Source organism: Anabrus simplex, chromosome 6 (genome assembly GCF_040414725.1).
Source record: "Anabrus simplex isolate iqAnaSimp1 chromosome 6, ASM4041472v1, whole genome shotgun sequence".
Lineage (NCBI taxonomy): Eukaryota > Metazoa > Arthropoda > Insecta > Orthoptera > Tettigoniidae > Anabrus > Anabrus simplex.
In genome coordinates this window covers 136,999,460-137,017,666 of record NC_090270.1, presented here as the reverse complement: position 1 = coordinate 137,017,666, position 18,207 = coordinate 136,999,460, and the positions used below count along the sequence as shown (strand labels likewise).

The window sequence follows — 18,207 nt, the reverse complement described above, 5'->3', positions numbered from 1 at the left end:
GGTACAGCGCACATCCGATTAATGACGGAAGGCAGAAATTCGGTGAATTTCACCATTTATACCAGGAGGTGAAGAAAGACCCACAGAAATTCCACGAATATTTAAGAATGTCAATGCAGACATTTCAGTACTTGCTAATTGGAATTGAAGGCAATATGAAACCACGGAAGTACAGCAACTATCATGTCAACCCTATTTCCATCGAAGAAAAACTGGTTATTACTATAAGGTAAGCGGTTGTAATGTAATATTATTCTCTATTTCAATAAAGTAATCCGTACTTTATCAAAAGATTAAATTTGTAGAGTATAAAGGTAATATTAAACAAGCATCCTACTAATTTAGTACTGATACTGTACTTTCTCTGAACACAGGTACATAATCCATTTACTTATTTGTCACTTTCTTTACAAGAGACATGTTTCAGTTATCTTGACCAGCTTCGTTTTCAAAGATTAGTAATAATTATACCTTCCTTTTCAAATTGATATCCACAAAAAAGTATTGACTACACAACAGTGTTGATTTTAATTGAAAACAAAGCACAATTAAATATTAAAAATTTCATGAAAACATCATACGCCATTATAGGTACTTACGATAAAGTGAACATACAACGATTAAGGGTAGGCCTAAGTAATTTAATCTACATTAAAAGTACCGTAATTCATTCTGCTTTTAAGTCATGCTACTTACAAGGTGACGTTTTTCTGACATGTTTGATTTGAAATTTCACAGAATAAAATAAAAATTACACTATGAAGTACTCATTTAAAGTTTCACTTTTAAACTGGACTTGTCACTGATATTGGAAGCTGGAGAACCTGAAGAAGATTGTTTAGGAATAGACTGCTGGTGTTGGAGAGCACTGAGAGATTGTGGAAGGAGATATGTGGGATTATTAAGACTGTAGGATTGTTGCATGTGATGTGATACTGGTAGTTGTTGTGAGGTGGATTGAACAGGGAAGGGAACATTCTGTGCAGCATATGGGTTCAACATATTTGGTAAGGATTGCGGAACAAATTGACAAATATTTGAATGTGCTTCAGGGGGCTGATTTTGGCAAAACGACAAGTTGAACGACAGTTGAAAAATCCAATGTCATCGTCATTGCGGTCCACAGAAGACTGCCCTTTTCTTAATTCCAGTCTCTCTCGTTCGATTGATAACAGAGATTGTCCCAACGCAATTTGCGGGCTGATTCTTCTCCCGTAGCCAGTTTTGGTACGGGTACTTGTGGTTGATTCTTCGGAAATATTCGGATTGGATATCGAGGATTTTGAACGGTGGTCACTTTTGCTGCTCGCAGGGTCTGTAACAACCTCAGAATATGGTGATTGTGAGATCACTTCCTCGTTGAAAGGATCCTCTTCCCCATATGTAGAATCGTTAACATCAATATTTTGACTTGCTGTTTCACTTACATGATCAGCTTCTTGTGTCAGGGAGGTTATTAGATTGCTTTCACTGTCTCGTGGAGTAAACTGATCTTTTAGGAAAAGCAAACTATCAAAATAGGGCCAAGAATGTGGTGCTTTTTCTGGACCAGGGTCACCACTCGTTGGTTTCCTCAGCTTCCTACTAAACTCCTGCCTCAGTAGTTTCCATTGTTTGCTTGCTAAGTCACCTGTTAATGAAAATAAATGTATGTCACTTCAAAGTCACCGACTACCTACACATGCTAAAAAAGGAAATAAAAGCCGTGTAATATAATCGGTTTTATTTGTATTTTAAAAACTAAGTATAATTTTGAAACTATTTCTTCTTAAGAAAGGCATACATTTATACTTGAACTGACGTTGTGTAAAACACTTTATAGGTATTTCATTTGCAGGTTTCTGGAAACGGGGACAAGTTTCAGGAGCCTGGCATTTAGTTTTCGAATGGGAAGTTCTACAGTATCCCAGATTGTAAGAGAGGTTTGCCAGTGCCTGTGGATTGTCTTGCAGCCAGAGCATATGAAAACTCCAACTATGGAAGACTTCAAGCCGACTGCAGAGAGGTTCGAGACTGTGTGGAGTTTTCCAAATTGCATTGGGTCTTTGGACGGCAAACATGTCCGCATTAAATGTCCGGCACAGTCCGGCTCAATGTATTTTAATTACAAACATTATTTTTCAATCGTTCTGCAAGCATTAGCAGACGATCATTACAGAATTACTGCAGTTGATATGGGTGGCTATGGGCAACAGAGTGATGGAGGAACCTTCAAGGCGTCTGCTTTGGGCCAACTGTTGGAGAACAATAAACTAAATATTCCGCCGGATTCAGTATTACCCAACAGTGATGTATCTGTCCAGTTTGTAATTATTGCTGATGAAGCCTATCCCTTGAAAGAAAATCTTATGAAACCGTTTTCCGGAAAAACTTCAAGTGAAAAGGAGGATAACTTTAACAAGGTTCTGTCAAGAGCTCGGAAGACGGTTGAATGTGCTTTTGGTATTATATATTCCAAATGGAGAGTTCTTAGTACTACTATTGAAACCTGCGAATCATTTACTGATGATATAATAAAAGCCATTTGCATTCTACATAATACTATAATTGATAAGGAAGGGTATAGTACGTCTATCTCTGATCTTCCTCCTATTGAGGACAGGACAGCTCTGCCTGCCCGCGGTAGATCATTAAATCCCTCAACGAAGAAAGCCAGGGAAGTCAGAGAAAAATTTAAGGAGTATTTTAGCTTAGTAAAGCAGTAACTGGTGAACTTTTGAAAACATTCAGTTTCTATATTGTTCCTTTATGGTGAATTTTGTTTTTAGCACAATGTAGTCAAACTATTAATTGTAATTGCTATTGGTAAATTAGAAGGCTATTTTAAAAATATTTTTGTGACGTGTTTCTCTTTAATTGTATACTGTTTAATCTCCTCTTTAGGATTTACGTACCACTGCTCGGAGGGGAGGAAAAATTATTCTGTTATCACACTAGACATGGGCAGTGGAGGGATTTATCCTAGCGAGGGAACAGCCGAACGCAGAGCTCACCTTCTAAAGACACCGCAAACACATACAGACAACGCATAGAAAGTTTAAGGTACATGGAAAGTAGATTATAATCGAGCCATTCGACTTTGTACGAAACAAAAATCTTACTCAGATTGGTGGGCCTCGGGACCTTCAAAATGCGAGTCCGTGACGTTTCCGCCTCGACCACCGCATCCGGTGTATTTGGTCTTATTATTGCATTAAATCAATTAAATTTGTTCAATAAGAAATTAAATGTCAACTTACCCGATATGCCCATTTCCTTTCCAATATTAATCCATAAATTCTTCAGCACATAACGGTTGTGATGATTTTTATGTCTTTTGTCCCATATTGGAATACTGTCCCTAACCAATTCAATAAGTTTCTCTTTTAAATCACTCCTGTTTTACGGAGCACGGAACCATACAAAGATACAAACGGAGTTCGTATCAGGCTTCCTAGCGATAATATTATGAGTAGGCGGCTGTGGCCTTGAACCAACCAATCACAGAACAGCGCTCAAGAAGCACATCGCTCCAAAATCAAACTGATTTGATTCTTGAGGGAGGAGCGGAGAGAAGAGGGATGAGTGAAGTGCCGGCATGAACGCTACTATTGAAATGTATGGGTTTGTTTTGCATCTCTCAGCTTCCAGTGTGAAGAGAAAGGAGTGATGAGCACTGAGCGAGGAGTAATCCACTCGGCATGTTCGTACCCTAACATAACCTACATCTGTACAATACCAACTACTACTACTACTACTACTACTACTACTACTACTACTACTACTACTACTACTACTACTACTACTACTACTACTACTAGCAATAATACTAATAGTAATAATACCATAATATGTTGTATATTTCTTTCACAGGTAATATGCAAGTGTAAAGGAGAATGTCATACTTTGTCAGCTGAACATAAACAACGGCTGTATCTGGATTTCTACAAATGCACATTGGAGCAACAGGAAACATTATTCTTCATCTTATGCAGATGTGTGTTGTAAAGAGGAACGGCATGGAAAATATGACGATCCTGAAGAAAGCCGTCGACAAACTACAGTTACTACACTGTTCCAAATGGTAAAGGTAGTCATGTGCAAGTCTGTCGTAAAACCTTTTCAGATATATTTGCACTGTCTCACCAACGTGTCCAAGTTTTGTAAGAGAAAAAGAAGAAAGGAGAATGCGTTTATGCTGATAATAGGGGAAACACTGTGCACCAAGAAAGTATTCAGAAGAAGGAAAGAAGCTAATTTGTGAACACATCAAATCTTTCCCCATAGATGAAAATCATTATAGTAGAGAGCAATCAAACAAACCATCATTAAGCCCAGATTTGAATATGTCAAGGCTCTTTAAAGCTTTTACTGTAAAATATCCAGGTACGAAAGTGACATACAATTACTACGCTGATACATTCAAGAAGAATTTTCCAAATTTGAGGTTTGGACGGCCAAAATCGGACACTTGTAGCACTTGTAACTTACTGCATGCCAAAATTCAGTGTGACCCAAGCAACACCCAACACACAGCAGATCTTGAGCTTCAGCAGAGAAAAACAGAGAAGGCAATGTCTGCTTTACATGAACATAGACTTTTGTCACAAATGCCTAGTAGCGATATATGTGTGATCACAGTCGATTTACAGAAGGTATTGTATATCCCTTCACTGACACACTGTGAGATGTACTACTGCTGCCAATTGTCCTGTTTCAATCTGTGTGTTCATGTTTGTGACACTGACGATGCATACATGTGTCTTCAGAATGAGTGTTAGTGGGCGTGGTGGCAATGAAATTGTTTCCTCAATGCTAAAAGTTATTTCCCTTCTTCCCTCCAATATGTGTAAGGTGGTAATTTGGACCGATAATTGCATTGGACAAAACAAAAATAAGATGATGGTTGCTGCACTTCTGCATCTCGTTGCCAAAGATCACTATGATGAAATCAGTCACAGGTTTCTTGTTAGTGGTCATTCCCTTCTTCCTTGTGACCGTACCTTTGCTATGATTGAGAAGAGGAAACGTGTCAATAAGACGTTTGTGCCATGTGATCTCGAAACATTAATAACAGCTAGCAGGCCAAAACATCCTTATATTGTTGTAAATATGGAGGAGAATGATTTCAAGGATTTACACAAAGCTGCAGATAGCTATGTGAACACAACAAAATTGCATATATCCCGGGTATCTTGGATTAAAGTCACGAAGGAGAATCCTGCTCTTGTACAAGTGAAAACATCCTTCTATGATATTGCCCCCTGGATAACATGCAGCATTATAAAGAAGGGAGGGAGACCAGAAGACCTACTTACGATGCAACTAAAACCACCAGAGTGCAGAAATCGCCTCACAGTTGAAAAGGAAACTGATTTGAAGAAAATGATTCCCTAGTTATCAAATGAACACACACAATTTTATGACAGTTTAACACAGTAGACTCTCGTAAATATACGTTAAATTAAGCTGTGCCACATACTCTACAAAGAGACACATTAGTAATATATGTTTTGACATAGACCTTTGTATATGTTAGTTAACATAGTACACAGACCCTTTTTCAAATATCAGTTTTCAGATAGGATTTTTTCTAGTGGAACAGTGAATTTTCTTTTTCTCTGTTCTTTATTTTTGGCGCATAGACCCTTTCTAATTTACAGTATTCAATTGTCAGAGATGACTCAATGCCGAAGGGTCTAGCAGGGTATTATGACAAGGAAAGGTGCAGCTCATTGTAGGCAAGACAACAAGGGCTAAACCTGTTGGTCAGCACTAACCTGTCTTAGAAAAAATGAAATGGCGTATGGCTTTTAGTGCCGGGTGTGTGAGGACAAGTTCGGCTCACCAGGTGCAGGTCTTTCGATATGACGCCCGTAGGCGACCTGCGCGTTGTGATAAGGATGAAATGATGATATGAAGAGATGAAGGGACAGGTCAAATGTGTGCCAGAAGATAACATAATATTCCAGCAGCTGCAAAGAAAACTAAAGTACCCCAAAACATTGAAAAAATGTGTAAAAAAGACAGGATAACCCAGAAAGCAATTAAAACTAAACAGTGCAGGGGAGATTTTATGTGCTACAGGCATCAAAGTAGGCCAAGGCAATAGATGGACAGTTACAAAGAGGTGGAAAGCTGAATTTCTAATTCATGTGAGTCATAGAGTTCTTAAGTACTTGGGTAGAGAATCGGTCTGATAGCTAGTGCTTGTAGGAAGGCCGTCAAATGAACATGATTACTCACATAAATATGAGAGACTTATGGAGGGTGAGAACTGAACTTTGATTCGGAATAATGAACTGAGATAACATTGTAGAACAGATAACGTGTGATCGCATGCCAAAAATCCAAATAAAGAAGCCAGACTAAATCAGAACAGCACAGGTAAGTTTCTGTCCAGGGAACCACGTCGGGAGTTGAAGCGCTATCATGAACGAATTTGTAAATACACTTTGGGAGAGTAATCGCATTCAATAAGATAGAGACTGAGATATGGCAATAGCTGTTATGCAAAATGTAATTAGTAATAAACTTAATGAGCAAAAATAAATGCAGAAACAGTGGGGTAACTCAACAAATTAACACTTCTTAGCAGGCAACATGTGCTTAACTTCAGAGTTACATTCTAAGCAACGAGGGACTAGCAAGACGCAGCAGTACCAGATCCAGGCAGCAAGACACAGCCAATGGAGAGTTTTATCTGTACATTGCTCAGAATTTGAAAAAAAGATGGTATTTCTGTTCGGTCATGTCCAAAGTAACAAGGAAATGCACTTTTTACTTTTCTGTAATTTCTGTCTGTCTGTCTGTCTGTCTTACAGGCATCATGAGAAAACTGCTGAAGAGAATTTCATGAAAATCAGTATGTAAAGTTGGGGATTGAACCACTAAAATCTAGGCTATAAATCATTTTATTCACGCTGAGTGAAACGGTAGTTTAGGTGAAGGACTAAAATTCAATTCTCAAATATTTATATTATTACTGGTCCTATTGATAAATACTACATAACGAACGTTACATAGAATTAAATTTCTGATCATTTATGTCTTATACATTTTTACCGTACAGGTTACGATAACAGATATTCATGAATTTCGATTTTTGTTGCTAAGTCCACATCAATGCCGAGTAACGAGAAAATGGGTGAACAGAATTTAATGAAAATCGGTATATAGAGTTGGGGAAGAAGAAACTATAGTCTAAGCTATAAACAATTTTATTGACCCTGGATGAAATGGTAGGTTACGGGTAGGTGCCTAAAATTTAATTTTTAAATACCTATGTTATTGGTCCTATCGACAAGTACTACATAACAAAAGTTATAGAGAATACAATTTCCGATCATTTATGTTTTATTCAGTTTTACCATACTGACTATGATAAGAGTAGTATTTCAGAGTCGGAAGAAAACTAAATTTGAAGGCCTACAATATCGAAAGTGCATAACATTGATTACATTGACCATTGTTTGTTGTGATGTTCTTTGCCTTTTATGGTGCCCTCAACTCCGATAGATGGGATTACTGTTGCGTACCGAGTATAACAGCCTGACTGAATATTGGTGGAAAACAGCTGGGGAGTTAGAAAACTTTTATTTTTATTTTTAGCATGCGATTCCTATGCGTCATACATTGTCTGATACTGCTGGTACGTAAGACACTGGTTCATCATAGTATTCCAGCTATTCGATTCCTACTTTGACAAGCTGTTTTGAATAAGCAGTTTGCACATTTGGCAAAGGCTCACTTAGTAATAGTAGTATGACCTGGTCTGGAGTTACAATTTAGGCCTATTCCAAATTATAGCACTACAATTCACTAAATAATTCAAAATTCAACCCTGAAAAGAGCTGTTTCTCAAGTAAAGCATCTTCCTCTTTACTTATTAAATTCTACATTCATTTTATTCCAAATTAGCAGTGAGGAGGGGTTTTCTCCTATGGCTTGGAGGGAAAATTTGCCTCCAAGTCAGATTTTTCTGCTGCCAGTGCACTGAAATGAGATTTTCCGACTCATTGGGTACTCCTAGGAAACAGATCAGTAAAAGCGCATAGATTTGCCCTGGGACTCTCCACTATTCGATCCCCCCCCCCCTGCCAAAAAAAGACTAAGAGTTCACGGATCACGGCTGTGTGCGGCTTGGGCATTCCAGCACTGGGACTTTGGACTGTTAGACCGGCAGCGTTGTACTGTTAGTTAAAAGTGAGAAAATACGTGGTTTTTCATTTGATGGAGTATTTCATATTGCTTTTAATTGCGCCATTCCTACTGACGTCATTGTAATGATCTCTGTTCATTTCACTTGGGAAAACCACTGTCTTTCTGAGGATGTAAAAAGCAGGTGGAGAGTGAATGTCTCCCATTATAATGAAAACTCCCCAATCTGATTGTGACTGATGGTAGGCGCTTGCCTACCATTACAATGAAAATTCCCTAAACCAGTCTTCATATAAGAAAAGACGTTTGGTGACTTTCCCGTCGCATTTCTAGGGTAACGTTAAGAGCTATGCAATATAATACAATCTTGCTCCCAAGGTGTATACTACCTAACCAAGAATTCCCTATACAATGTAGAATTCCGCAGTGAAGCACAGGTACATCAGCTAGTTTGTATATAAATGTAGAGCTTGCGTAGATGTTTAGTGGGGATGGAAATACAGTCTTGTAAGATTTGTGTGTTGTATAGATTTAAGACAACTGCAAGCTGCGGATCATACTGAGATAGGAATCCATTAGATTAACTGAGTGAATTCATACCATGTCATTCTATTTCATTTATATATCTGTGGAGAGTATGGGAACCATTTTTATTGAAATCATGTAAATATGGGAGAGGTAATGTCATTATAATGGGATAATAATTCAATGGGATTGTAGTGACCAGAAATGTTTGCAAGCTAGAAATATGTCAAATCTGGAAAAAAGTAAGTTAAATTGCATGTTCTTGTGTACGCTGGCAAGCATGAACGTGTGAATGTCAGAGACTGTTATGAATCTGGTAGAATTGCCCTGCTGTCATTTCTTTGTGTTAAAATTTGTGTTCTTGGAAATACCATAATGTCATATTGATTTAGGGTATTGTTGGTTTGATGCCAGGTTTTCGAGAGTTCATTGATGAGACGGAATAATGCGTGCTGAGTGTTGATTTTCTGTATAGTGTCATCACATAATTTCAGGTATTTAAATAAAATGTAGTGAGGAATCAGTGTTGGAATTAGCTGAGTTTATTGTGTTATAATGTTCATCAAATGTATTTAAATGCTGAACGATCGGATAAGATCTGGGATTATCATTTAGGATGTTTTTTGAATGAGTTAAATGTTAGATTGATGGGAGTGAGTTATTGTGATCAAAGTTAGAAATCATTTGAGATGTTAATGTGTTCATCGTAAGGCTAGAGATTCTGAATTGGTGTGCAGATTATTAAGAGTGTTGTATGAGAATAGGGATCGTCGGTGAAGGCCATAAATGCAGAATGTGACATGTTGACAGGCTTTGGGGTAATTTGAAGTTTGCACTTTTCTTCAATATGTATACTTTAGATATAGTGGAGAAAATATATCCCATGTAATATGTGCAAGTTGTAAGGAGCGTATGATTTTCCTAGTTAACTGACTTTCTGTCGAGGTAGTGAAGTTCAACAAAGTATTGTGGCCCACGTGTTTTAATTGTCCATCGAGGTATTGAACGCTGACAAGGCAGTGTTGTGATGCTCCAAGGATTGTTACCAAGTGTAAATTAAAGGCCCATATTTTGTTTATTAGCACCCGCATCTATTCACTAATCAGTCGAGATGAGACATTTTATCCTCTGCAGATCATAAAAAGGAATTAATGGATTAAAATGTTTAATAGAATTGAATTTCTTGTAATACAAAAGTATGTTCATCGAAACAAGCCCGAGATCTAGAAATAAAAGAATAATTATTAAATTATTTGTGAGATTTGATTGGGAAAGAATACGGGTTTGAAGTTATTTTGTCGTCGTGAGCATATGTGAAGAAGATTTGCTGAATGGTGAGAGAAAGTATACTATTTTGTGATGTTAAGCAGGTGCTGACATTATGTTTAGCAGGTTGTGTGTACATTATCGTTATGATTACATATATGATTTCATTAGGTAAATATTTGTGTGCAAGCAGTAATTGAAATCCACATGTTGGGAATAAGTTTATTTTTTATTCGTGTGTTAAATAATTAAGTGCATGAATCACTCAGATATTAGATTAATCCCTAGATATGATTTTTCCCTTAGACGTATACGTAAATTTTTGGTAAGATCTCAACTACGATATATGCACTGAGACAAGATAAATACTAATTCTTCACAAAGCAACAGAACACTGGAGCGGTTAAAAGTGTCTGTTGATTTAATTTCAATTCATGTTTTTGTTTGTTGTGTGGTAGTTTTTCTTTGTTTTTCTTGAATAAATTAGTATTAATTTTAACCAATAGTTGCCCATTACTTCTAGGACAGTTTCACCCTATTTCCTGGTCTGTTGAAGCAGTAGCGGTGATTGGTAATTAGAAGTGGGGGGGGGACAAAAAACAGTTATAGACAACAAAATGTACCAGTGGTCTGGGGAATATAGTGCGGGGTAGACATCAAAAGTGAAAGAAAATAGCTACAAAATGATAAGTTTTGGTACTCTCCGAGCAGATTTCGACACAGAAGTAAGGGCTGACAGTTTAGCATCTTAACTATGATAATACTTTAGTGACATTTTGATTCAATTCTATACAATAAAACTTTCACTGAAGGAACAATTACAAATGTGCGCACCTAAGGTTCTATGCCATCAGATAGTGATCACGTTTCCACACGCTGCTGTGCGAGTCTCCACTACTTGCTGTGGGGCTGAAAAATCCGTTATCTATGTCGAATGGCATTTTAAAATTAATGTATTTATTTATTCAGGATCAGCAACAGTATAACGCCGAATTACAAAGATCCGAGCTATGTACAATAGATATTAATCTAAAATGAAAAAAATAAATATTTATTTGCAAAGTACACGAATATACACAATAAAAGCTGTACAATCCTATATAACACATATTTACATAAACAACAAAAACAAAGGAAAATACATTTAAATGCAAGAGCAGAAACAGAAAAGAACAAGTAGGAAAATTCGGTTATATGAGAAATATCATGACAGAAGGAAGGAAACAATACGTCGACGTATAGGTTCTGCGTATTCCTACTATTTTTTAAAATTGGGTTCGATTCCGACCAGCCATCCTCAAAGTGGTTTTCCGTGGTTTCCCACTTCTCCCTCAGGCATATGCTGGAAAGATATTCTATCCGTTCCAATCTTCTCATTCCCTCACAAGGTCCCTGTTCAGCATAGCAGATGAGGCTGCCCACTTGTATACCCCCAACCAAAAATCTCACGTTCCACGACACTGCCCCTGAGGCAGTAGAGGTGGGATCTCTCGCTCAGTCCGAGGGGAAAAAACCAACCCTAGAGGTTTAACGGATGAAGAAAGATTTTTTAATATTTAAAGAAATTTAAAAATAATTATGTAACAGGCAACAGTGTTTACATACCATTGCTTTTTTATCATTCCTTGTTTTAGGTATCTAAAATGAAATAAAAATGTAACTTTTCTCCACAAAGTGGGGGGGCGACTGCCCCCTTCGCCCCCCTTTATCGCCGCTACTGTGTTGAAGTGTAAGTTCCCTGAAACCTTGGCCATTGTAATAGACATTTTTAGATAGTGTGTGAACCACTCATGCCTGAGGTCGCGACCTTAGCCAGAGGAATACCAGATTTTGGTAACATACGGGGACATTAGATGAAAATTTATAGATGTAAAGAACTGCTTTTACTATTTATATTACTTTTGTTTTAATTATTTACTAACTATAGCATGTGCAAAGTTATCTAAATCTCAAGCTAATCTCTGTCAATATTCAGGTAGGCTGTTTTACTCGGGAGGCAGCAGCAATCCCATCTATCAGAGATGAGTGGCAGCAGAAGACACAAATCACATCACAACAATGGTCAATATAATGTAACTGCTGATCCGCCTTATGAACTTTTGATACTGTAGGCCTTCACATTTAGTTTTCATCCGACTCTTGGATGTTAGAGCATCTGATGTAAAGAGAGTCCTTCCTTCTTTCAAGACTTCCTCTTGTCTTATTCTTCAAGAGAGCGTTCCTTGTTAAATTTTTTCTCAGTTTTTATAATCATCTTCACAACTTTCCTTGTCGATGTGGACCGATGACCACGTGGTTTTACACCTTAAGATAATCGCAACAAAAACCATCGCCAGTTAACGTGATTGAAGAATATTTTCATATTAACAATGCTCGGTGATGCGCTTGTGAACGGTTGGCTGTTGAGAGAGCTCTTGTGTTATTGTAGTGATAAAGTAGTTAAAACCTATTGAAATTGTTTAAATTTTGTGTGTGTGTGTGTGTGTGTGTGTTCCATTTAGTGCTATTTATATATTGGTGTTATGTACTTGTTGGAAGAAATTGGGAGTTCTGGAGTATACAGATTATGCTGCCATGACTGCAGCAGTTCTTATCTTGGACAAACAGGGCGTAACTTCAAAATTAGATATGCAGAACACGTTAATGTAGTTAGGTACAATAGGTTTTCAGCAATGGGGCAGCATATGAAAGATTTTCAACATAATTTTACTAGCATTGATCAGGATCTCACAGTTTTACAGGTTATTAATAAAGGTACTTTGCTTGACATCACTGAGAGCTGTTTTATTCACCTGGATCAATGCTTTAATGCTGGTTTGAATCTTAATGATATTTCTGAGAAACCAAGAGTATTGTTCAAGTTTTTGATAGCGTTTTTCAAACTCAGTAAAGCTTCCAATAGCAAATTAGTTTTTGATAGCATACAAAAAACGTTCTCACGCCACGCCCTCTCGCCGCATTGCCCTGCATAATTCCCCTCCCTCTTCCCTCCTTCCTTCATTGCCATTGGCTCCGGGCCCCTCCTACTCCTTCTCAGTGCCTCCCTTGTTCTGCTTCCCCCTCCCTTCCCCTCCAACGCGGGTGCATTGGTCACGGTGTCTTGCGGCTCTCAGTGTCTTCCCTAACGTCTAATAACACATAATATATATGTCTCTTATTCACGTAAATTTTTACGACAAGATTTTTTAAAAAAGCCTTTCTTGACATTCTTTTCTTTTTTATTTGCTTCAGGTCCTAATATGAACCGAGAACAGTACCCTGGAAACACGGCGTCCGCCAATTTTTCATTAAAAAGATCCTGCTATCTAATACTTAAAGAAAGCGGCTGAGTTAGAGAAGACATTTGTTTTATCACGCAAAATAGGAAGTTGTTACGTCTTGACTGGTTGTGTTATTTTAATAACAGCCATTTTTAACCAATAGAAAAATGGTTTCTTAATTCTTGCACCGGTTACTCTAATACTCAGTGAATGTTTAGCAGGAAACCTTTTATACATATGTTCTTACAAAATTAAAATTATGCTCTTGGACTTTTATGATAATGAAGCATTGGTTTTTGTCCTCAAATTTAATCTGCTCGCACATGGTTTAATGTTTTTAGATTCAGAGGACTTTTATCAAGAGGACGTATATTCATAGTTTTAAGACAGTTGGTGCTATTTTTTAAGTTTAGGTCATAGGTTAATGTTTATGGATCCCGTTTTTAATTAGGTCTTGTCAGTTTTGTAAAATTTGTATGTACTTTATGCACTGTTTATTGTAACTTTGTCTATGTATATTTTTCTTATTTTTGTCTGATGATGATGCACACCAGCATCGAAACCGGTACCGAGTATAATAAAATGTTATAATTTTTCTTATAACATTATATGGTATTGAATAGGTGGACCTCTCGTTTCCATTAGATTCTCGGTTCAATACGGAATAAACATGAAGTTTTTAAACTTGAACAAATGTACAAGTCTATCAACACGACACAGCCTCTGAATAACCTGGAGTCACCTTGAGTACCCTTGAAAATCTAGGAGTGGACGATTGTGGCACTGATTGGCTTTCTCAGGAATATGAATCCTTCTTCCCTCTGCAACGGAACACGACTCCAGTCAAGAAACTGATGCAGAATATTACTGAAGCCACCATCACGACTGAACATACTGTGGGCGACGCAGTATTCACTCCTCGGATTCAAATCATCCCTTCGGATATACAGTTTCAGTTTATAAACGTTTGCAGTTCCCAGTTTGCGTTCTGCTGTGCACATCAACAATGCCACGAAGGGCATTAAAATGAAAGACTCCCTAGGCCTGGAATGCTCTAAAACAGTCCGGATTGGAAAAGAACAAGAGTTGACCAAGGGAGGTCAAATAGGATAGATGAAAGTGAGGAGCCTGGCACAAGTAATGGAAACAATGCCAGGACTCAACTAGGGGCCCCTGGTTGCCAACCCACACTCCCAAGTGAAGAGCCCCTGGGGCCCTCTTAGTTGCCTCTTACAACAGGCAGGGGATACCATGGGTATTATTCTACTGCCCCTACCCACAGGGAGAAAGAATGGAAGAAAGGACAGACCACTGAATAATCTTATAATCTGTTAATTAGGAGTCTGATAAATATATCTTCCTAATCTGTTAATCGAGAGACTGATAAGTAGGGCCCGGATGTTGATGCCGTAAAAAAAGTTTTTAAAATGCCCTTAAAATGTTTTAAAATGACTTTAATAAATGATCTAAAAATTCGAAAAATTCACTATAAAATGGAAAAAATGATCTTATAATAATAAACTCACCAATATTTAACAAATGACATCTTAAGCTTAAACTGAAAAGTAAATCAAAATTGATTTCTAGTACTTAACAAAAGGTTTATGTTCACTTTAGTCTGAGTTGCACTGCACTACGAATGTCACTCTGATGTTGTCAAATGTAAATGATCTGCGGTTATCAGCCAACAAGTTTTTATATCTGCGTTCAACATCAACTGATGTGATCGGAGCGTACTTGAAGTGAGGAAGGTCGTTTGCTGCTAAATCCTCCTCAATCCCATCCATGCAGTAGTTTTCACCAGAAAGAATGCCTGAGATTTTGCATAATGTTTTATACCCGGTGTTTTTGTCCAGCACTTTTTTCAGTTTTGATGCAATACCCGCAGCAATTTCACCACGATTGTTACTAAGACTAGTTTCCACCTGGTTGATTAAGGAAATGGAATCAACCATTTCTTTGCCCGTTTTCTCCAATGATGTGATTGTTGCTGTCAATAAGGCGAAATTTGATTTTATGAATGCCAAACTACCTTCAATGTTTGGTTCAGACAGCATGTCCTGGGCAATTTTTATTGCTGCAGCTTCTTCACTGTCAAAACTCTCCACTATTTCCTTCACTAACTTTAAGTTTTCGCAATAATACATACACGTGTTTAACCACGTGCCCCAGCGTGTTATGATAGGTTGTGGAGGTAATGCAATGTCTGGAGCTTCAGCTCTGAAACATGCGACTCGCGAGGGTGCTTTTAAGAAAACCTTCTTAACATTCGCTATAAGCCTATCTACACTGGGGTAAAGAGCCCTTACTTCATCACAAAATCTGTGCAGTCCATGGGCAAGGCACGTAACATGGACCATTTTAGAATAGAGTGCCGTCAATGAATTAGCTGCTTGTACCATATACGGTGCAGCATCAGTTAAAAATAAAAGTACATCATCATGTTTGATGCCCTCAGGCCACAGGAGAAACATAGCACTGTCGAACAGTTTTGATATGGTAGAATAATTGGTCTTTTCTAACACTTCGGTAGTCAATAAAAATATTTCACCTGGTGTATGCACTTCTAAAGTTCCGATCACAACGTTGCCTATATAACGCCCCATAGCATCTGAAGTTTCATCGATTGACACCCATATTTTCTTCCCGCGAGTTTCACATCTTATTTTGTTTAATGTGTCTTCGTAACACTGCAGCAAATAATTCTTACGTAAAGTTGATTCGTCTGGTATTTCTTGATTCGTATGTTTTTCCAAAAATCCACGTAATTTCGGGCTGTTGAGTTTATACAGCGGAATGTTTGCAGATACAAATACATCACACAATTCTTTACTGAACTGTGAGGACTTGCCGGAAGTCGAAGCAACTGAAGGCAGTAAGCGCTGAGTTGCAGGTTTATTTGAAACACGCTGAAGAGCACGAATGTGTTTATCGCGACCGATATGTTGCGTTACAATAAATCTTCTTTCAGCAGCTACTTCAGTTCCACACAATTTGCAAAACAATATGCTTCCATCGGTGGAAAACATTGTCACCAAATTCAGATACTAGTTGTTTTAAATGCACTGACACACTCTGTTTTATTTTAGGCATTTTGAAAGCCGCCGTCGTGAATTATGCGGAACTGAGACAAGAATATAACAAACCCTTCCCCTTTCTACGCCGCTACAGCTGTCCTTGGTCAACAGAGCAGGTAACATTCCATTCCGCTAATAACTGGTTTGCGACGAAAACAAGAGTATCTGCATACCTACCCCCATAACCTTCTGCATCTACTACTAATAGCAATACTGAAATATTTTATTTCAATATTTTAAATTATCCTGTATCAACTACTAGCTTGTTCTTAACTCTGAGAGACGTAACTGCCTCATATCAAGCTGTGACATGACTAAATCGGGAAAAAATGACCTTAAAAGGCGGATTTCTCTAAAATATGTCCCAAAAATCTACCAAACTTAAAAAATGCTCTTAAAATGGAAAAATAGCAAAAAATGCAAAAAGATGCAAAATAAAAATGGCATATTTGAAGACGGGGTAGCCCGGCCAGAGTTTATGTCTGCTTCAGCATTGTTTTAGACAGCTCAGTAAAAAGATGACATGTCATCAACAGCTGGGCCCTACTGATAAGTATATCTTCCACACATACACGGGCTATCTTGATGCTCAAAGTCTGAATGATAAAATGGAGAGGAATATAATCAACTCTTAACAATTGCTGTAAAATTCTCTCTGCTTTTACTGTATACTTCGTCCTCAGGTGAAATCTCCAGTAGGGAACATTTAAACAATTCTTTAAAAAATGAATATCTAAATAAACACACACACATCCGTATACAATAATAATTTACATGCTGACAATGTTTACTTCCAGGCAGGTAATGTGTCTGCAAATGATACAAATCACTATGTAAATGTCTAAGGATCATGGCCGTAAGTTCTTTGTGTTAGAGACACAATCTTAGACTTCAATTCTATACAGCATCACTAGGTTGCTGGAAAGGGTTGTTTACTGCATACATACATCTCTTATCTCTTCTTAACTACCATTGAATTGTATTTAATACACTAGCATTTCAGTGTATTTTGTTGTAAAATGAGGTAACACCAGTATTGGACTTACTCTTCTTTCTGACAAAAAACTTGACAAGAACACTACCACTTACGATGTGGCCGGGCTGAGTTGCTCAGACGGTTGAGGCGCTGGGCTTCTGACCCCAACTTGGCAGGTTCGATCCTGGCTTAGCCTGGTGGTATCTGAAGGTGCTCAAATACGTCAGCCTCATGTCGGTAGATTTAATGGCACATAAAAGAACTCCTGTGGGACTAAATTCATGCACCTCGGCATCTCCGAAAACCGTAAAAGTAGTTGGTGGAACATAAAGCAAATAACATTATTACTTACGGTCTGAAGTTGATTCCTGACGAAAGGCATTTTCGATCAAATCATTGGAGTAACCTGCTCCACATGCCTGGAAGAAAAAGAATACATTAGATTAGAAAACCAGAAATAAAAAGTCACCACAATACAGCACTTGAAAATGTAACAGGAATTAACAACTTCAGTTCCCAAAAGATTCCACAGATGGTGGTTGCTATATGAAAGAGAAAACAACTAACATCATCCCAAGAAATTCTACTGAAGCTAAAAGCCGTAACAAAAAAACCTTAAATATAGTGATGTAAATTCTTAAATTGGGTAATGACATCATTAAAAAGTTACCATAATTAAACATGTACAAAGATTACAAGTGAATTAGAGATACGAGGCTAGTAACTTGTAGCGACCCCTTTTGCCCTGAAGATGGCAGTGATGTGGCATGACCTGGATTCCACAAGATATTGAAGACATTAGTGAGCCATACCATCGCCCTCTACTATGACTGCGCTAATAAATACGCCTTCCCAATACAGCAATATGTGCGATATGGGCCTAGTTCCCATTTCTACCACCGAGCGCTGCTTCGCTGGCATTGAAACACGATTGTTCATTATAACACACGTTAAGTGTTTAGTA

The 18,207-nt window shown here is 37.8% G+C and overlaps 1 protein-coding gene across 2 annotated transcripts in view; it reads right to left on the bottom strand.

Moving 5' to 3' along the window:
• Positions 1-18,207, bottom strand: part of LOC136875558 (uncharacterized) — an 83,156-nt gene that overhangs the window by 9,183 nt on the left and 55,766 nt on the right. For both annotated transcript variants that reach the window (XM_068228068.1, XM_067149108.2), the window contains exon 4: positions 17,596-17,662. In XM_068228068.1, the coding sequence (XP_068084169.1) occupies positions 17,596-17,662 (67 nt within the window). The remainder of the gene's footprint in view (positions 1-17,595; positions 17,663-18,207) is intronic.